At 43.9% G+C, this 21,767-nt stretch overlaps 2 protein-coding genes across 2 annotated transcripts in view; one reads left to right on the forward strand and one right to left on the reverse strand.

The window, feature by feature from the left end:
• Window positions 1–755: 755 nt before the first annotated feature.
• On the forward strand, window positions 756–14,673 carry CUZD1 (CUB and zona pellucida like domains 1; the record flags this gene model as incomplete). Its single annotated transcript, XM_080913329.1, has 9 exons — window positions 756–837; window positions 2,667–2,817; window positions 6,134–6,348; window positions 7,525–7,675; window positions 7,921–8,138; window positions 9,246–9,418; window positions 11,658–12,049; window positions 13,530–13,798; window positions 14,501–14,673. 9 exons carry the CDS (start codon window positions 756–758, stop codon window positions 14,671–14,673), a joined length of 1,824 nt encoding a protein of 607 aa, XP_080769455.1.
• Window positions 14,674–21,076: 6,403 nt separating this feature from the next.
• Window positions 21,077–21,767, reverse strand: part of LOC308417646 (scavenger receptor cysteine-rich domain-containing protein DMBT1) — a gene marked incomplete at both ends in the record, with an annotated part of 50,834 nt that continues 50,143 nt past the window's right edge. Inside the window, one exon of the mRNA XM_080912992.1 lies at window positions 21,077–21,368. Within this exon, the coding sequence (XP_080769118.1) occupies window positions 21,077–21,368 (292 nt within the window). The remainder of the gene's footprint in view (window positions 21,369–21,767) is intronic.

Below are 21,767 nucleotides of genomic sequence, written 5' to 3' on the forward strand. Positions count from 1 at the left end.
TTGATTCATTATGTTTCCCCCACTTATACTAAAGGTTCCATGAACGTACAGTCTACGTGTCTTGTACTCAGCTCTGTAGTCCCACATCCCAGGACAGTGAGCGATGAAAACTTGCTCATTGAATGAATAAATAAGTGGATGAATGAATGAATGAATGAAGGGGCAGTCCCTTTCACATATACACTCTTCTCCCTAATCTCATGTTGGACTTCTATCTCTGAGTTACAAGCTCAGTGCCTGAGGGATTCTAATCCATCCATGTTAGCCTCTTCAGAGGGACAGGGGTCAGGAATCCTTGCGGGGTTGCAGGGAGGCCTGATCTACATTGTCTTTTCTTCTACATCCTTTGTCCCTCTCCTATGCCTTGGGTCAGCCTCCTTTAGGCATCTGGGGGCCCAGCTGTTGCTATCCCCTGGATTGCTGAACTTTGGATCCTGGAGCATTGCTCCTTCATTCAGGACCTGCACAGATAAGGTCAAGGCTCAAGTTCAGAGCATTTTCAAGGCCAAAGGAACTGTTTGTAGCAGCTGAACTCTGTGCAGAATCAGTCTGGCTGGCCCATAGCCCTTTGAGGAACAACCTGGAAGGGTGAGCGCAGTACAGAACTGTTGGCTAGGATGCAGCTTCACAGCTGTGGAGTTCTCACCAGCACCACCCCTGGCGTGGCCAAACTGACACGTTTCCCTGGACTCCAGGGAGCTTACAAAACTCAGAGAATTATAAAAAGCCTGAAGGCCCCGAGGCACCCTGCAGAGATGGAGGTCACTGGGAGGCTGTTCATTTGGGCCATTTTAGCTGTCTCCTGTGGGGCACAGCTGAATTCTACAGGGGCTGAAGGTAAGAAAATTGAACCAGATTCTTCAGCTCAAACAAAGAAGACTGGCTCTTACCAGGATTCTCCCAAGACTTTGGACGCTTTCATATCTGCCACTGCTCTCGATAGAGAGAATCACACACCCCTGTGCTCTCTCCGCTTAATTAACTGTCATTTCATTAGGGCCTGTGTGGCCATGGTCATTGAAATAAAAAAGGCATACACAATTTCACTTGTAATGTATATCTTAGGGAAATAATTCCTACACAAACAGATATTGGCTTAATTTTTATTAAAAAGGTAAGATTCAGTTGCTGATTTTTTAAGGGATTTATTTATTATATATGAGTGCACTGTAGCTGTCTTCACACACACCAGAAGAGGGCATCAGATCCCATTACAGATGGTTGTGAGCCACCATGTGGTTGCTGGGATTTGAACTCTGGAAGAGCAGTCAGTGCTCTTAACCATTGAGCTATCTCTCCAGCCTGCTGATTTTTTTTTTAAGAGCAAATAACAGAGAAGTAATTTGTTAAGTTCTAAAAGATTTCATCTACAAGAAATGGTCTCTGTTAAGAGGGAAAAATGCCTAAAGTTTTACAATATGTCTAGAACTATGCACAGGAACATCTTTAAAATAAAAAAGGGAGGAGGAAAGGAAAAGACAGATGAATTCACAGAAGGCTTTAATAAAGATGCTGTTCTTGGGTGGGTGGGACTGTGCCACCTCTTCTGTTATCTTTGCTTTCTCTTCCTGACAAAGATAGATATAGCTATTGCTAGGTAAAGATAGATAGATGCTCATTCCTCAGTCATGGGTGAAAGAGAAATATGACTGTTTGTTTCTAAGTACATAGGGGTTTTTATCGGTCTCTTTTGGAAAATGTGTCTATTCTTGTCCTTGATGGACAGAGAAAGAGAGGGGGTGTGCAGAGGCAGAGGCACAGAGAGACAGAGACAGAGAGACAGAGAGACAGAGAGACAGAGAAAGGGAGGAGGAAGGGGGGAGGGAGAAAGGAGGGAGGGAGGGCCTCTTTGCATGGGAACCTTCTCCTTCAGCCTTCCAAATGCTGCAGTTACAAATATATGCCTCTATATCCTCCTTTCCCCATTTTCTATTGGGTTTCTGGTCTTTAATTTTTCTTTTTACATTTATTTATTATGTGTGTGCAAACACTCGTGTATTCACATGCTATAGTACTCAAGTGAAGGTCAGAGGATAACTTCCAGAAGTTGGTTTTCTCCTTCTATCATGTGGGTTCTGTGGACTGAATGTGTATCATCAGCTTTGGCAATGAATACTTTACCCACTGAGCCATCTCACTGGCCCCATCCTTTTTGTCCAATATTTTTTTATTATATAAAACATAGTTTTGAGACAGAGTTTCAACGTGTAGTCCTGGCTGTCCTAGAACTTACTCTGCAGACCAGGGTAGTCTTGAGCTCACAGAGATCTGCCTGCCTCTGCCTCCCGAGTGCTGGGATCAATGGTGTGTGCCGTCACTACCCAGCTAACAATTTTTAAATTTAAACATATTTTGATCATATTCTTCCCTTCCTCCAAATCTTCCCAGATCCTCTTCTCCTCCCTATTCACCCTACTTTAAGTTCTTTCTCAAAACAACCCTCAAGCCCAATACAACAACAAAGTCCTAAAAACCTAGAAAGTAAAATATATCAACACCCTAAGGAAGAGAAAACTTCAATCAAATAAAAGCACACACACAAAAAAAATGTGGAGTCCATTATATGTTGGTCAACTACTTCCTCTTCCTGTGGGAGGTTGAATCCTGGTGCCTGCTGGGAGACAGGGACTGCTCCTTTCCTCAGTGTCAACTATGGTATCTATCAGGCAGATCAAGATGCACGGCCAGTCTGGGAGGGGCCAATCTGGGAGAGACCCACAAAGCTCTGATCCTAAACCTCAATGCTGATGAGAACTGCACTTGGACCATAGAGAGACCTGAAAACAGGAGCATCAGAATCATCTTTTCCCACATCGAGTGAGTAGAGGTTTCAATTTCTCAAGGACAGAGCTGACTCTAGCAATGTCGGTGGGAGATGAGCTCTCTGCAGAGGGAACTCAGCAGATGGAGGCTAGGTGATCCCCATGATAATGATGATGATGATGATGATGATGATGATGATGATGATGATGATGATAATGGTTATGGCCACCATTCATCACCAAGGACTGGCATGCGAAACTCTGGGTCACACAGTGCCTGTGAGGCCAATGTTAGAGCTATAGACACAAGGAGTTTGATAGCTTGCAGAGGTCCATCGATTAGTGTTCATATCGATTGAGGATGGTACCCAGCTGTTTACTGCTAGACTTAGGCTTTAAAAATCTTAAACTCTAGCTCCAAATTCTGGTCTATATTAGAGCCATCATGGGAGTTTCCTAGGGGGCACCGTAGGCAGTTAGATCAGAGTCTTAGAGGATAGGACCTAGGCTTGATGGTTTTTGAAATTTTGTTTTAAAAACTACATACATTTATACATGTATTCTAATGCCTTGAAGATGTCATGCAAGGATCTGAGACAAAGCTTCAGGATGTCCCCAGTTGATTTCTCAACACCCCTCTGCAACAGGAACAGCCTAATTCAGTAGATAAGAAAGTTCAGAGAAGCCACATTCTGGACCAAGGCCACTAATAATAGATTAAAGAAGGTAATGGCCTTTGCCTTCTCTGCCTTCTCCTTGACAGCAGCCACATCAATCTTGGTTTCAGTAGAAGCTTCGTTTGGCTTCACAGGGAATCTCAAACTTTCTAAGGGGTTTCTTTTTGTAAAGGATTTTGAGATGCAAAGGCTTTAGCTGAGTCAAACTCAGAAAAGCATCACCAGGTTTCTTCTTTGTTCATGGACGTACACTTTATAAATCTGTAGGTGGTAGATACCGATGTGTGCATTGTACCCAACCACGCCCAGGCAGGTTTTGCCTAGATGTGTTAGGAATACCTGTTATTTTAAATTATATAAATTTTTGGACTGAGACTGTTATTCATCAAATCCAATGTTTGTTGCCATTGTCTGGTCTTTATAAACATACCCAAAACACTTGGTTTTGAGGAAAATACGTGCAAAAGAGGAGGGCATAGAGTCCACTGGAGCTATCAGTGTAAGTGGCAGTGAGACACAGTATGGGGGCCGGAAATCAGACACCAGGGCTTTGTAAGAGCTGCAAGTATTTTTGAGGGCAATTATAAAATTATCAAAATGAGTATTACAGACCTGGAAATCTGTGAGTACATTACTTGCTGAACAAGTAACATCCTTGTTACAACAACCTGGTCAACCGAATTCATAATGCAGAAAGACAAGTTAACTCTTTAGACTTAGAAAATTAAGAAGTTCTTTTGACCAAGATTTTATTGAAATGTTTTAAAATAGCCACATATGAATAAGTTGTCCCCCAACCAGGGCATTAATCCAAAAGAACTGAGTCAGGGTATTTGTGCTTTACCCAAATGGTAATTATAAGAGTCAGTAATAGAAGAACTGACTTGGCAATGAGAAAGACAGATGTGTATCTGTTGTGTAGATACATAGGCCAATCTGGATGATCAACAGAGTAGCAACCTGGGAAACAAACAAGAATGTACTCAGATTCTCCTGAGCTAACCCAGCCTACATTGTGCCCCATGAAAACGGTTTAAGGTTTGCATACATACTTGAGACCTGATTGCATCGTAGGTTAACTGTAAAACCAGAATTAACAAAAAGTTAGGTATAGGGGAAGCTCTGTTTCTAATTTTTTTTGTTACGACCATGAACTTTATTTGGCTTTAAGTACAATGATTTTCAAGATCAATCCAGTTTTTGCTGCTAGGTCAGTATGGTTTTTTTTTTTTTTTCAGTTTTTGTATGAATTTGATATGTGAAGTTTTGTACAAAAGAAATACTATCAGAGTGAATGGAAAAAAATCATTTGATATGTCACAATCACCAGATGAATCTGATTTTGAGCTGTTGAAGCTAAAGATTAAAATATGATTTGTTTAAAACCAAAAACAAAATAAATAACTAAGGTAATGGGACCCCAGCATCCTTGCTCTGATTCTTTAAGTCTGTGGTTCTTACTCTGTAGCTACCAGATTCACCAAGAGGGTTCATCAAAGTTCACTTGTTGGGCAGGGTTGGGGTCTATACTAATTTAAATAAGATGGGCGAAGCCTGAAAATCTGCATAAGAACCACTACCAAGTGACTCTAATCCCAAGCCACCATACTTGGGGGAACCAGGGCTCTACTTGCAGAAGCTGAAATTGGCTGCCCTTCAGTGAAATTCAAAGACAGCAACTCACTGACTTTGTGGAACACTAGAAACTTACACCTTGTTCCCCATTTTTTGAGATATATGTGTGTGTGTGTTTGTGTATGTATGTATGTATGTATGGAGAGAGAGAGAGAGAGAGAGAGAGAGAGAGAGAGAGAGAGAGAGAGAGAGAGAGAGAGGAGAGAGAGAGGGTGAGAACACACAGAATTTTGGTAAGAACAAAACTCAGTAGAAAGAAGTATTTTGTTGGGGTGACTTCTTGTGGATGAAGCCCATGGAAGGTGAGTCACACTAAGAGGACCAAATACAAAACCTTGTACAGAAGAGGAAACTAAGGTCAAGTATGGCTAAGTTCCTGGTCCAAAGCTATATATCAGGGAAGTGCTTAAGGTGGAAGAGAGTTCAGGTTGTCAAAGCCATCTTGGACAAAGAACCTCTATGGGCATTTCCACAGCCCAACAGTGTGCACAGAAAGTATAAATAATCCTGGGCTGCCCTGTTCAGTGCAGAACATTGGACTGTCTGCTTGAATGAGCATATGGTGGGGAGGAAGAGGCAGCTGGGGGATTCTTCACTAGAAGGTAGCCATGGAGGAGGAGTTGCTTTTTCAGCAAGCTTGGATATCAAATATCAGTGTGGCTGGATTCTAAATTAGAAAGATCTATATTACCCAGTCACTATGCAGTCTCAGGAAACAGGGATAAGGGGAGGAGGAGGAAGAAGACAAGGCATTGGAGGAGGAGGAGGAGGAGGAGGAGGAGGAGGAGGAGGAGGAGGAGGAGGAGTACAGTTTTGGATTCTAGGTCTGTTTTTGTTTATTTCCTAAGGATAAAGTGCCGAGAGTTAGTTCACTTTCCTGAGCCCATTAAGGTTGTGGTTTGATTGCTCTTGAAGAGGGACAGAGTTCATGACTGATTTAAACAAACCAGACTGCTCCCACTTAATTAACTGTTGTGCTAATTTGAACAGGGAACAACACCTTTGAAAAGCCACTTCACTATTAGCTCATCTCCAAACACAGGTGTGTTCTGTTCCCAGGCTGGATCCAGATAGCAGGTGTGACAGTGAAAGCATCAAGGTGTTTGATGGAAGCTCCACAGGCGAGTCTCTGCTCGGGAAGGCTTGCAGCAGAAATGACTTTGTGCCTGTGTTTGAATCATCATCCAATTCACTGACGGTTCAGATAGTCACTGACTGGACAAGGTTCCAAAGGAGTATCTTCATCTTCTTCTATTTCTTTTCCTCTGCTGCCAGTAAGTTTTCCGTGACACACCCTTTCCCCTGCCCTCTGCAAGCACAGATTACACCAGCTCCTGCTGAGGACATGGTGCTCTTGAGTCTTCCCTCACAAGTGTTCTCTGGGCAACGGCAATTCTCTAGTGCAGTGCATAGAAGGGTCACGTGTTCAGTCGCCACCTTTGAGATATGATTCTTCTGGGGAAGCTCCTGATGCTCTTCCTCTAACCAGTCCCCAGGCTCACCACAGGTTGGCAAGCACGGTGTCGGAGCCCAAAGGACTCTGTTCAGCCTGTTTAGTAACCTCGAGATCTCTTCGACATTCGTTAGATATGGGTTGAGGCTCTTGAGTTTTTGTGTCTATCAGGTTCCTGGGGGTGATTCTGACAACCAAGCAAATGTGGGTGGAGCTGAGCCAGTTTGGGGGCAGTCAGATGCTACACAATTCTATGTAGTTGGCCCCCCAATCCACGTTTTACCTCAGTTGAATGACATGGACGTGAACCAGCCAGTTCATAAGGAGCACTTCTGGTTTTCCAGAAGACTGGTCTTGACACTGATATCTTGTGCTACAGAGCCAACAAGGGGAGACATCAAGCTTCTGGAGCCGGGCCCAGGCTCCCTCCTCACACCTGATTGGAGACTCTACTTAATATGGGTCCTATGAGCAAGCCAGCCTGAACCACTTTATATCTTCATAGGGGTCTTCAGTTTGCTCCTCTGTTTTCTTTGCTATGCTGCCCACTACAGTACCTGGATGTCAGGGAGGGATGGAGGAATGTTGCCTCTGAGGCGGACTTTGACTCTTAGCCTAAGGAGAGAGTAGCAGAGGACTCCATACTGAAGCCCTATCAGACATGTTGAGAAAGGGCAGTCTAGAACAACAGCTCCTTTGGTGACAGCCAGTGCGCCTGGACAGTGATGGTGGTGGAAGAGCCTCCAGCACTAGCCCCGAGAGTGTGGCTACTTTCTGCAGCTGGGTCCAGTTGGTGGAGGGCCTTTCTAGCCAATCTGGTCACTTTATTATGATTTGACAGCAGGGCAGAGCTGTGCTCTCAGGTGCTCCAAGGACAGAAGGTCCGCTGCTAAGAGAAGAAAACTTCCAATGTGAGCTGCAGAAGAGACAGGGGTGGCACGGCATGCAGGGAGGACATGTTAAACTTCATAGATCAACCATCCTTGTGTCTTTCCAGCTATTCCGAACTGCGGTGGTTACCTGCAAACACTGGAAGGCTCCTTCAGCAGTCCCAACTACCCAAAGCCGCACCCTGAGCTGGCATACTGCGTGTGGCACATACAGGTGGACAAAGGCTATAAGATAAATCTGAAATTTACAGAGCTCTTGTAAGTATTGTGGTCCACTGTAGTGACACCCCCCTCCCCCAGCAATTGGGGGACCAACCTGGGGAGAATAAAAACCATGTGCTCCTACATGTAGGTACTTTTCAGAGAACCACTGTAGAAAGAAACACACTTACCAGTGCTGTTGACTATTTCTCTGGTCGTTCTGAGGTACCATGAAGGGAATGATGAAGTTCCAGGTTTGTCATCATAAATCTGAGATGTCATTGTAAGACAATCTTTCTTAGCCTAGAAATGGATGAGCACTGCAGGTTTGATTTCGTCGCCGTCTATGATGGTCCCTCCACCACGTCGGGCTTGCTCAAACAGGTCTGCGGCCGTGGGAAACCCACCTTTGAGTCTTCCTCTGACACCATGACTGTTGTGCTGTCTACAGACTATGCCAATTCCTACAGAGGCTTTTCTGCCTCCTACACTTCAGTCTACGTAGAAGATGTCAACACTAGTAAGTCACTTTTCATGACCCTCAGCTCTTTTGAACTCTGATTATTACTTACATAGAGCCTTCTCCTTAATTCTTAGCCCGATTGTAGCTAGCCTTGTTTGCCAACCTGTCACATGTACTTGGGAATATAGCTAACCCAGAGGCTTGAGGACCCACCCTGTGCCTTGCTTACTATAGGAGGAAGTGAATGAATCCATTAATTTGAAAACGATTTCTGTAGAACCCAAGATCTGGTTGGTCTTCTGTAATGACATAATTTTAAAGAAACATAACAATAATAATTGGGTAAGAGGAGGCTATGAATTTAGAAGTGGGGGCGTGAATAGGGTAGGAGGGGATACTTGGGAGGGGCTTAGGGATGAAAAAAGGGAAAAGTGATGTAAATATCAGATGTATGGATTATAGCTCTAAACAAGGTAGCAGTGGACATTGTGAAAAGCTCACCAACTACTGGGCTATGTCAGTCTTCCACCTACCATCTAATGTATTGTAACTTTGAATATTTATTTATTGTGTGTGCAAGTGGACATGAATTCATATGGGTGTGTATTTGTGTGTGTATGTGTGTGTGTGTGTCTGTGTGTGTGTGTGTAGAGGTCAGAGGAGTACACTGAATGTCTGGCTCCTGCTCTTGCACTTTCTGCCTTGTTCCCCTGAGACAGGGTCTTAATCTGAAGCTAGCCTGTCAGCCAGGAAATCCTAGTAATCCTCCTGCCTCAGTTCTCAACAGCACTCAGGTTGCAGGCACATACACAGCCATACTTGGCTTTTTATGGGTGGGCTGGGGATTCTAACTCAGATGTCATGCTTGGGCGGAAAGTTCTCTTACTGACAGCTGTCTTTTCAGCACAGAGGCTTCAGGTTGCTTGTTGTTGTTATTGTTGTTTTCTTTTTGACACTATGTAGCCCTGGCTATCCTGGAACTCACTAGTAGACTAGAATTCACAGAGATCCATGTACCTTTACCTCCTAGCTGCTAGAATTAAAGGTGTCTGCCACCAAGCAGGTTAAACTTTTTAACAGAACAGTCTGCACATGGAAGTTTGGAAAATGCACAGTTCCTAGCTGGCCCAGATGTGATAATTCTTTCCCCCTCTTTCTTGATAGCATCTTTAAGTTGTGCTTCTGACAAGATGAGAGTCATCATAAGCAAATCATACCTAGAGTCACTTAACTACAATGAGAACAATTTGCAGCTAAATGACCCAACTTGCAGACCGAGTGTATCAAACGTCATAGAGTTTTCTATTCCTCTTCATGAGTGCGGTACAATCAAAAAGGTACTGTGAAACCCACAGCTGGGTTCTGTCAAATGCTCACAGATGTGTCACATGGGGACGCACAGGTACGAAACTTGATGTATCTTTCCCAAACCACAGCGGGCACACGTGGTTGGACTGAGAAAGCATGTTCAGAGCTGTGCACAATTTACTCACACACAAAGCCATGAACATAGTTGTGTACACATTCACTCACACACAAAGACACACTTGTCTTATTTATTTGCAGGGGAACTGGAGGATGGCTGCTTTTCACAGAAGGCAGAGAGTTCCCAAACCTCACAAGAGTGATTTGGAATATCTTTGGTGGTCAGGGTGTCTTAGCCTACTGGGAAAATTTGTACAAAATGTCACCATTCCATATTTGGCAAAATTGGGCTGGATTTAAGATCTCATTATCCTTGAAAAGATATAACATAAAAGCATATTTTAAATATTAGGAGTTGTAAGTCCTTTAGAAATACCATTTACAATTTTAAGCATTGTCAACACTCTTAGGCCCCTTGATATGCATACTGTAAACTTAAACCATTTTGTGATTTAGGATGGAGAACAGACTGGAGGAGTTGATAAAAAGTAAATATTTTCTTCTGTTCATTTATTTCTTCCAAAAACGAACACATAGGCTTTATTATTTCACAGACATCTATGATGCACCAAGGCCAAGATTCCATCTACACACATTTGGGGACCTGCCTGGTTAGACACACTAACTTAGGCCTCTTTGTGGAGGGACCATGTTGTGGAGTTCAGTCTTCTACTTACCAACCCCAGGGCCTCACACATGCCAGGCAAGCCCTCTGCGGCTGAGCTGTATTCTCAATAATCTTCTTTTGTTTGTCCGGGCTGACTTTGAACTCTGTAGCTTGCCAAGGACCAGCCTTGGCCTAGAGCGGGGCTCTGGAAGCAGCAAAACAAAGGACTCAAAGTCAAATCATGGGTCCAAGCTGATGACCTACGCTCTTCTTGAGACAGCTTTCCAGATTGCTTTCTCTATGTTCTGTTCTCTGGAGGTCTACAGACACCTTTCTTCCCCTTCTTCCTCTCCCTCCCTTGCCCCTCTCGTAAAAATTCTCTGGATAGCTCATCTTTTGCAGATCATAAGTCTAGTCTCTCATTTTACAAATCAATCCAGCCATTCACTCCAGGTTCTGTTGTGATTACCCCATGAATCAGTATCTTGTGACTCAGTCCCTTAAATCTTAGGACACAGCAAACACACATTTTCTTTTAACATTGCAAAAGAATGAAGAGATCTTCCTGCCTCTGTTAAACGCAGGGGATGAACTTAGGACCCCACTGTGAAATTACCATTTCTACCACACCTGAGTCTAACCCTCTTCTGTCCCAGGCTGACCCTGAACTCAGGAATCTGCCTGCTATGGGAAGCAGAAACAAAAAGTCTTAGCTGGGTGGGATCTCCTGAGATCCCCACTCCCTAAACCTCTTTGTCTCCTTTGTATCTTTCTGACAAGTTGGCTCACAGCACAGTTGCTTTTGTTCATTTAGATTCCTGAAGCCCCTCATAATTCACATTGCAACCTTAAATTTTGAGAAATTATGTTTGAATTCATGTTTTTAGAGTTATTTTCAATAGCCTTAAGGGTTGTCCTGAAAGTCCCAGTGTTTATCATTTTGCTAGACATTAGCCACACCATCACCTCCTAGACTTGTGCTATCTCTGATTATCACGGAGTCATTGACATTAACAGGGAGCTTTCCTTGAAGGAGGAACATAAAATATGTACATTATTATACAAACAAGCCTTATGCCCACAGCAGCCACTGACACTTGTGGAGGCCCATGCCTACTGGCCCTGTCCCAGGTGCAGGAACCATGTTATTCAGTCCTTACTTAAGGCCATGTCAGACCCAGCAGTACTCAGGTGGGCTTTGAATTTGTGATCTTTCTGCCTCAGCCTGCCTAGAAGCCTGTACCAACAGGCCTGATCCGATGAGTTTAAAGTTTTAGAAGGGCTGGAAAGTTGCATTCCATAATGATGTTAATGTAACTGAAAGAAAACTCTACCGAGTTCTTTCCGTCTGTCTGATACAAGCTGTATCTTTTACTCTCTTCTCTCTGCAGGTCGGTCCCTGCAGTAAAACACATTTCAGCTTTTTGACATGGAAGCTGTTTTCTCATGCCTTAAGGAAATTAAATTGCTACCAATAAGTCTTAACCTTCTCTGTACTCTGAAATGTTGAAATATAAACAATTGAATTCCTTCCCATTCTGCAGATAGAGGACCACACAATCAGTTATACCAACGTAATTACCTTTACCCGGTCTCCAGTTTCTGCTGTGATCACCAGACAGAAGCACCTTCAGATTGTGGTGACCTGTGAGATGGAGTATAATTCTACCGTGGAGATTCTGTACATAACTGAAGATGACATCATACAAAATCAAAGTGTCCTGGGCAAATACAACACCAGCATGGCTCTTTATGAGTCCAGTGCATTTGAAAACCGTATACAGGAGTCGCCGTATTATGTAGATTTGAACGAAACTCTTTTCGTCCAAGTTACTCTGCACACCTCAGATCCAAGCCTGGTGGTATTTCTGGACACTTGCAGAGCCTCTCCCACATCTGACTTCACCTCTCCAACCTATGACTTAATCAACAGCGGGTATGCACGTGTGTGGTGGATCTTTGTATTCGCCAGCCGTAATATGTTTCCCCCCCTTTTTTTTCTGATATGTGTGTGTGTGTGTGTGTGTGTGTGTGTGTGTGTAGTGAGTGAGTGGGTAAATGTGCACATGTGAAGGCTAGAGACTGACATCAGTTGTCTTCCTTAAAGACTCTCTGACTTATCTGTCAATTAGTTTTTCTTATTTGTCTATATGTGTGGTATGTGCATGTATACTTGTGTATTGGCACATTCGAGTATTCACATGCATGGGTGTGTGCATCTGTGGAGGCCTGAAGTTGATGCTGGGAGTCTCTACATCTTATTCATTGAGCCTGCTTCTCACTTGAACATAGAACTTGCCAGAAGGGTGTTCTCGATAGCCAGCTTGCTTTGGGGTTTTCCCCTGTCTCCACCGTCTGGGTGCTGAAATTACATGTGGACCACCGCACTCACCCTTTTAAGTAGGTTTTGAACAGGATCCAAATTCTGAGCATCAACTTGCATGGCAGGTGCTCTAACCACCTATCTACCCCCTCATCGTCTTATTTTTTGAGATAGGGTCTTTCACTGAACCAGGAGCTTTTGGATTCAGGTAGGCTGTCAGTCAGGAAAAAATCAGGCATTGTCCTAGCTCTGTCTCCACAACATTGGGATTGCAAGTGTGCAAGACTTGTTAGGGACTCAGGTTCCCATGATAGTGTGCCAAGTCCTATACTGACTCAACAATCTCTAGCCTACAGTGATAATAACTTTAACAAAATATGTTTTGTATTTATAAACACTCCTCTCTCTCTCTCTCTTTATATATATATATATATATACATTTTCTAGTATGGAATTTTATTAAGCTTAATCATTCAAAAATTGTTACTATGTACTAGCTACAGGTAATTCATGTTAAAATTTTTAGATAGGCTTTTCATATTCCTTGGATTTTAAATGTAATTATAAAATATTTGACACTAACAGGGCGAAACCACTTATAATTTATGTAGAAGGGCCTATTTGTGCTTCAGTTTTTATAAATTTTGGCTTTTTTCAGCAAAGACTTGGAAAGTTCCTTAATGTGCGCCATTCTGAGCACATGATTTTCTCAAGAAAACAGACACAGATTTTGTGTTTTTGTTTGTTTGTTTGTTTGTTTTTAAAGAAAAAAGCACTGTGGTCTTTTTTTCTCTAAAGGTAGATGGGTAATCAGCAGTACCTGTGCATCAATATAGAGCAGGTTGGGAGAGGCGTTTGAGCCCCAGTGCATGGGTGCTTAAGTTCAGGCAGCTCATAGGACCAGGAGTTTCGGGGAGGGAGCCCTATTGTGATTCTCAGAACCAGCTCCATAGCCCAAACCCACAACACTAACCCACTGGCATCTTTCTAGAGAGGTTTCTAGATTCACGCACTGAACACATTTGTATCACCTCATTTAAATACGGAAACGCTGCTGTGCTAAATTCTGCTCCGTCCCCAAATTCTGTTTCAGATGCAGTCGAGATGAGACTTGTAAGGTGTATCCCTTATTTGGGCACTATGGGAGATTCCAGTTCAATGCCTTTAAATTCTTGAGACACCTGAGCTCTGTGTATCTCAAATGTAAGATTTTGATCTGTGATACAAATGACCACGCATCTCGCTGCAACCAAGGCTGTGTCTCGAGAAGGAAACGAGATATTGCTTCATACAAATGGAAGACTGATTCTGTCATAGGGCCAGTTCGCCTGAGGAGGGACCGAAGTGCAAACGGAGATCCAGGCAAGAGCATACTATTCGTGACCCAAGGACAGCCGTGGCTTGTAAAATGTGGTTCTAATCTGTTGTTCCCGAGATGCACAGTTCAGACATTTAACACAGAAGTGCTAGCAAACGACTAAGTACATGAGATGAACATTCCGTTATATATGTATCATACGTGTCATATCTGCATACATGTGGAAAGCATGCCGACTCTACAATGTCATTTGTGCAGCCATGTACACGTATGTTGAAGAATGTATGTGCACCCCGTGTCTAAAAACAACTTTTCTCTAGCTTTCCAGTTCCTTTTTATAGATGTTTGAACAGATAATTAAATTAGAAATAATCTATTTTAACTTTTAACTGAGGAACAAAGTCAGCCAGTGCCCATATCAGGGACTACTTGGGAAAAAAGTTATCTTTTCACAATAGACAATGATATCTTGTTAACATAGGACAACTTACTTAATTCTGGGTACATTGAAACCCGAGAGGCTGCATAGGAAAGGCTCAAAGACAGTCCAGTGTTAAATGGCCTAATATTTCAAACATATAATATATAACAAATTTAGATGTTTGAATTGTCTCTCTATACTGAGTTGAAAGTACATATTAATTTTCACATTGTTACATCATGTGTTATTAATAGGATATAACTTGACATTATGAATACTACCAAATTTTCGTAATGCTAATACTTAAAACTCTTTCCAATTCCAGGACTTCTGCCTCAAATGCATGAAGCAGAAACCTCAAACCAGCCTCTCAGCCATCTGCACCTCTTTTCCTTCATGGTTCTTGCTCTGAATGTGGTGATCGTGGCCACAGCCACAGTGAGACATTTTCTAAATCGATGGATGGATCACAGATACCAGAAGCTGCAGGTCTACTAACTGTGGACCCCAAGAAAGGCCCCCTGTTTTCCCCTAGGTGCCTGATGAAACAGTTCCCTGTGCCTACAAGGGTTAGGAATAAACCAACATAGGAAAAGCAACATAGGGACCGTCATGTTCACATTACAGTGACAGAATGTTTCATTATGGGGTGGCTGAAATGAATAAAGAGTGTCTGGTCAGTTTGTTTTCGACAGTCTCTGTAACTCTATAACTCTGGTTGGCCTGAAACTTTCTATGTAGACCAGGACAGCCTTGAATTCATGGAGACCCTACCTCTGCATCCCCAGTGCTGGGACTAAAGGTGTGAGCCACCTGCATCCCCAGTGCTAGGACTAAAGGTGTGAGCCACCTGCATCTCCAGTGCTAGGACTAAAGGTGTGAGCCACCTGCATCTCCAGTGCTAGGACTAAAGGTGTGAGCCACCTGCATCCCCAGTGCTGGGACTAAAGGTGTGAGCCACCTGCATCCCCAGTGCTGGGACTAAAGGTGTGAGCCACCTGCATCTCCAGTGCTGGGACTAAAGGTGTGAGCCACCTGCATCCCCAGTGCTGGGACTAAAGGTGTGAGCCACCTGCATCTCCAGTGCTAGGACTAAAGGTGTGAGCCACCTGCATTCCCAGTACTAAGGGTGTGAGCCACCTGCATCCCCAGTGCTGGGACTAAGGGTGTGAGCCACCTGCATCCCCAGTGCTGGGACTAAGGGTGTGAGCTACCATGTCCAGCTCGGCTTTTTAAAAAAATTAAGTGATAAATAAAATGTGTACCATCTCTAAAATTTAAAGAATAAATGAAAATATTCTACCCTTTGGAAGATAAAAACTGCAATTTGAAACGGAAGTGAAGGAGTGGGCTCTTCAGTTCCCTGAAGCTGCAGCTGATCCTGATCCGCAGTCTGAGCGCCTCTCCCCTGGGCAGAGGGGGAGAGTTTTGGTGAGGAAGAGTCTGACAGTAAAATGAAGCGTCTGAATAGTTTTTGAGTTATAAGATAGAAACACTCCTATTTCCCATGAGAATGACCAGATGTTATTGAAGATGCTATGCTAAACTGCTCTATGCCTGCCAATTACCAAAGCTAATTATTTTAAACAAAAAGAACAAAGAAAGTACAACCCACCTAGCCAGCACATGCTTTCATGTTCCAAACAGATCTAAACAGGGTTCTCAGACTGTCTAAGGCATTTGCTTCTTTTATTTTTTGTTACTTTTTTCTTCTATAAATGTGTAGCATGCGCACCAGATATTACAGGAACTCCACTGATATACAACGGATGTAAGAGACACCACCCCAGTCCTCCCAGGCTTGCTGATTTTCCAGCCCTAAATCAAAGTAGACATTTACTGTTTTTAAGGTTTTGAATATCTTTTTGAAAGTTCTCCTCCTTCTCTTGTATCTACCCTCCCCACACTCTTGCAACATCCCCCACAAACATTTTTTTTTCTTGGTTTGTTGTAGTATGTCCCACAGTATACCTTTGCCCACACTTTAATTTCAAAATATTCATTGCAATGACTCATTGGTCTGGTACTAAACCTCTGGCTTCTGCTACTTTACCAATACTGGAAGCTCCCTGGGACTCCTCTCAGAGTCCTGTTGTTGCCTGTGTCCTGGGGACCCTGTAGTTTTGGATCTGTAGGACCTGCCCCTTCATGTTCTTCATCAGTTCACTGGTAGGGTGGGTGCTGGGGTGGGTCAATTTGAAGTCCTGGTCAGCCCACCGGCTCTTCTACTCCCATGCTCTGAAGGCTGGCTCACCCAAAACCCTGCTACCAGGGCCAGCTCAACCCTGTTGCCTGGGTAAGGTGCCAGCCTGCTCTCTCAAGTGTTGAGGTCAGTGAGGGACATGGCCAGATCACCTGCCTGCTATAGCTCTCAAGGAGGGAGGGAGGGGAGGAAGGCTCTCTCCCACCACTGTCCGGCAGACAAGAAGCAGCTCTCCCACACCCACACCCTCGAGACTGGCTCACCCTTGACCCCCACATCCAGGGCCAGCTCCATTAGGCTGCCCAGGTAAGGTGCAGGGTCTGCTCTCCCATAGTTGACAAGGGGTGGGTGGGGGTCAGCTGTCCCTCATCCATGTCACTGCATGGCTGGCAAGGGGCAGGGCCAGCTCTCCTACATTCATGGCCTCAGGGCTGACTCTCCTGTACCCTCACCATAAAGGTCAGCTCTGTGTGCTGCCAGACACAGTGCAGGGCCAGATCATCTGTTCCCATGACCCCAGGGCCAGGTCTCCTGCCTGCCACAGGTGGTGAGAGGCAAGTAGGGAAGAAAAGAATCTCTCTTTCATCTACCCTGGGGTTGAATGGTAGGCCCAGGTCTCCCACATTCATATCTTCAGGTAATGTCTTCCTGTAGCTCCTGCAATATGTGGGGGCTACTCCCAAGTATTGCAGCTGGCACAGGGTGGGGTCAGGTCTCCTGCTATTATGCCCTCAGGGTCAGTTTTCCCATGATGCCCAGGTGAGGGGTGGGGCCAGTTCTGCACAGCCCTCAGACATCAACATGTCCCTAAACAACAACTCACACCAAGAATGTCCCTCTAGGCTTTGGTGATAGAGGACCACTGCTGCTGAAGAGTCACAGGCTCCTAGTGGCAGTCTAGGCCACCATGGTTTCAGGTGTAATTATTTTACATTAGGTTGATTCTCCCTACTCCCGAGTTTCCAGCTCTGCCTCTCTTCATTGTGCCCACATCCTTCTCTTTCTCTTCCAGTTCTCCATCACTTACTCCTCTTAGTGGTACCCGAGGTCTCTACATGTCTGGAGTCATCTCAGGAATGGTCTCAGGAGTGCTATGCCCCCTCCCAGGCCTTCAAGGCACCAGATTGGTGGTTGTCTCAGACTAGCTCTCTGTCTGAGCCCCATGGCACCTCAGTCATCTTGGGCTCATTCTTTGCCTGGCCTACATGAATGGCCCCATGCAAGGGTCATCTGTCTTGAGCTCAAAGCAGAGTTCTTCTAGTCTTCACATTGCTCCTGATCCTGGGAGCTGTCAGGGTTTGCATTGCAGCAGATGGTGATCATCTCAGGACGGCTTTTACTGGGGGTGTTAGGCTACTAATCATTCAGATGTTCACAGGCCAGAACACTGAGTGTAGACATAGCCTCTCTCCTCTCTGCCACCCACTGAGGCACATGTGACACAGCAGCCACACCCGCAGTGCCTCTAGGGACAGGGCCACATTTACTTTTCTTCTTTCTTTCTTTCTTTCTTTCTTTCTTTCTTTCTTTCTTTCTTTCTTTCTTTCTTCCTTCCTTCCTTCCTTCCTTTCTTTTAAAATTTATTTATTTACTTTATTATGTGAGCATGTGAGTACATTTCAAACCCACCAGAAGATCCCATTACAGATGGTTGTGAGCCACCATGTGATTCCTGGAAATTGAACTCAAGACCTCTGGATGATCAGTCAGTGCTCTTAACCACTGAGCCATCTCTCCAGCCCCCATACTTACTTTTCAACATCTTAGTGCAGATCTTTTAAAGGCTTCCCAAATATTCATGTAATGATTCCCAACCTAAATCTCACTACTCTAAACTCATTTTTAATAGAACATAAAAAGTTTCACTAGTCATAGGCAGATCATTTTTCAGATGTATTTTTATTTCTTGTGTGTAAGTGTTTTCCCTACATATATGTATGCATACCACATATGTGTTGGTGTCTGAGGAGGCTGAAAAGAGGATGTTAGATCTTCTAGAACAAGAGCTGGATAGAACTTGGTTCTCTGCAAGAGCAGTAAATGCTCTATACTGCTGAGCCACTTCTTCAGCTTCACATTAAGCTCTTAAGACAGCAGAACTGTCTAGTCTGGTCACTGCCTTTCAGCCATCTCACTATCAAGAGTGGATTACATGCTCTGCTATGGCCACTCAAGAGACACTCCAGGCATGAATATGTCATTCTACGAAAATTATCAAGTATTGTGACTTAGTAGAGAGTATGGTCATAATTGTTACAGTAATGTGATCAAAGGTCCTAGGCTGGGAGTCAGTGGGCTGGCCACTGGCCCTTACCATTTCCCTGTTTAGATGTATTGTCTGGGTTAACTTCACACTCTGTGTGTACAACTTCAAAAAATGGTGGACAGGAGTTTGTGTCTTCAGGAGATGTGGTGAAGATGAGAAGAGACTTTCTTAGCCACCAGGGGCTCTGTCTGTGCCTTATTATGAAAATTCATCATTGGGAAAGGCCTGTCCAAATGGAGCTGTGGACTTGGGCGAAGCAACTGTCTTGATAGATATTGCCAGGGAATGGTGGTGACGAGCGTCAACATCTGTGGACCTACTATCTTTATTTCCTAAAACATTGTCCAAAGCAAAATCTACTTCCATGCTTCCTCCAGGAGACTTACTTAACCAAGCATTTCAGAAACACTCAAAGAAAAGGAGAGGTATGGAGTACTAGGCATGTGCCAATCAGAGGGGCAGAGGTCGTCCAGCCTTCCTGGTGTTCTCTGTCCCCATGGTCACCTTACTCCTGGCTCTCCACTGAACCTGCTCAGAGCAAAAGATTCCAGGTCCTTACTAAACAGGCATGGGACTGGACATCCCGGCTTTCTACCTTGTTGGCTTCTGATAGGTGCAGGTGAGGCTTCACTGCTCCCTAGCAGTGATGAGTACCTCAAACTCCATACAGCACTCTGTCCTAGTAGAAGGTGGAGGGAAATCTCCTCATTCTTACCAAGCTGGCAATTGGCAAAGAACTTTTTTTTTTATTTAGTGAAACTGAAATGATCTTTAATTAATGTGAGTCGTTTGTCAAATGTCCACCTCAGTTCCTTAGAATCAGCCACTAAGCTCCACCAGACACCAACTCTTCTCCCTTCAGAAGGTGAGGGCAACTACTGCAATTTTATCTCTCATATGCTTTTTAGCAACAAGGACTGAAACCATTTCTTGGGCAAAGATGAGGGCTCATTTTAGATATTTCTAATAAGTATTTCCAGACAGGGGAAAGAGCAAAACCTCTGTTTAAACCCGCAGTCTTAAAGAATATGTTCTGAGCACAATTCCATGCTCAAAGTCAACTTGGGTTATGTTGGGAGAGCTTGTCTCAAAAGGTAAAAGAAAAACAATGATAACTCTGAGGGTGCCAGATACAGCACAGACTACTTTTCCATCCAGGAAAGAAGGTGAGGGTGAGGGCAGTCCTCCTGCCTCAGGGACAGGATGTTTTCAACCTGTTCTTGTTTGCTCTTCAGCTTTCTTGGGTAATTTTCAGGTTTCCCAGATGTTTGGAGAACTTGACTGTGTACACATGTGCAGCTCATGGAGAAGGCACTGGGTTCTTAGGAGTCTGTCTCAGCCCTCCCATTTGCAGGCTGAGAGCTAAACCCCCAGCAGCAAGGCTCTGATTTGTTCCCTTCAAATCAATTGAATCAGACATTTTCTCTTCTTTTGGTTTGGGTTTGGGTTTTTTGAGACAGGGCTTCTCTGTGTAGCCCTGGCTATCCTGGAACTCACTCTGTAGACCAAGCTGGCCTCAAACTCACAGAGATCTGCCCGCCTCTGCCTCCTGAGTGCTGGAAGTGAAACAATGTAGCACCATACTCAGCCTAAATGACACCTTTTAAACCATCATCAATGACTTACATCATAGTGACTTGTGTTGTCAAGGACTTACATCATAGTGACTTGTGTTGTCAATGACGAATATTACAGTGACTTGTGTTGTCAAGGACTTACCTCATAATGACTCATGTTGTCAATGACTTACATCATAGTGACTTGTGTTGTCAAGGACTTACATCATACTGACTTGTGTTGTCAAGGACTTACATCATAGTGACTTGTGTTGTCAATGATTTACATCATAGTGACTTGTGTTGTCAACGACTTACTCTGTAAATGACTTACATTGTCAATGACGTGTGTAGTTCAGTTGTTCTGTTTAAAAGAGCGTAAAGAAAACGAACAGTGTGGCTTCCTGGAAAATACTTTATTATTATTTTTTTTTACAAGATTACTGGCAAGGTCTGGAAATGAATCCCCACATTTCCAGAAGAGCAGAAAGAGGTCCACCTATCTATCAACTCCCAAATAGTAAGTAGACATTTTAAAACAATCTTTAATTGGCCACAGGGTGAAGAGAGACAACCACGTTTTTCCTAATGTTTTATACATTTTAAGACAATGATCATGTTCTTGACAGTGAACAATAAGAACTAAATCAGCATTTTTTAAAAACCTACAAACAGAGCAACTGCCTTAGAAGTCAACGCTCAGGGATCTGTTAGTAACAAACCCCAGAGAATCCCTCCGGTTCTTCCACCTGTCTCATGGATGTGTAGACAGTGCAGTCAGTATGTGGCTTCTGAGCCATTCAAACATTGCTTGCTGATACGAGACAGACATGATTCCAGTTTTCTGACATGCTCAGTGAGAGAAAGTGGGAGAGATCACACCAGGACCTTGCTTTGATTAGCTTCTCTGTGGATCTTCAGTGGCCCCACTATTTGGAAATACTCAGTTTGTTCTTCTCTGACCTCTGCAGAGCCTGCACCTCTCCTTCCCCGATTCAGACAGGCTTGTGAGCATCGGGAAGAGTGGTCTCCGAGTCGGCAAACAGCAACTTTACACTGCACATAGACCACATCGTAGCTTTTGAGGAAGCTGAAGGCATTGAACTTGAACTGGACCACATTCTTCTCAGGGGCATGGAGGTTGGAGTAGGAATCATCTTTGATGCAGCTGATGGGATAAAAACCCAGACATAAAAGGTTAACTAATATGTGACATGACTTTTCTCCAACCCGCATAGCCAGGTCTGTGTCTAAGGTTCTGAATTCCAATGGAGTGCTTTCTACTGCCTCCATTTTGTGAAGCAACTGCTACTAGTTTCCATTGTTAATGGAAACCTCATACCTGGCCATGAACAGAAGGGAAAAGTTAAATACAGAGAAACAAATCAAAGTTTTTGCTGCAACCTTTGCCTTCTAGGTCTACTCTATTTCACCTACAGGGAAGATTACAAAGTGGCTACTACATTTAAAGGTGCACTTAGACGATTTAAGAACTGGTAGTGCAGGCCAGTGGTTGAGTACGTGGCTAGCATCCCCAACACTACCCAAAGAAAGTACATTGTAAAGC

The sequence above is a fragment of the Micromys minutus genome (genome assembly GCF_963924665.1).
Source record: "Micromys minutus genome assembly, chromosome: 2".
Taxonomy (NCBI): Eukaryota; Metazoa; Chordata; class Mammalia; order Rodentia; family Muridae; genus Micromys; species Micromys minutus.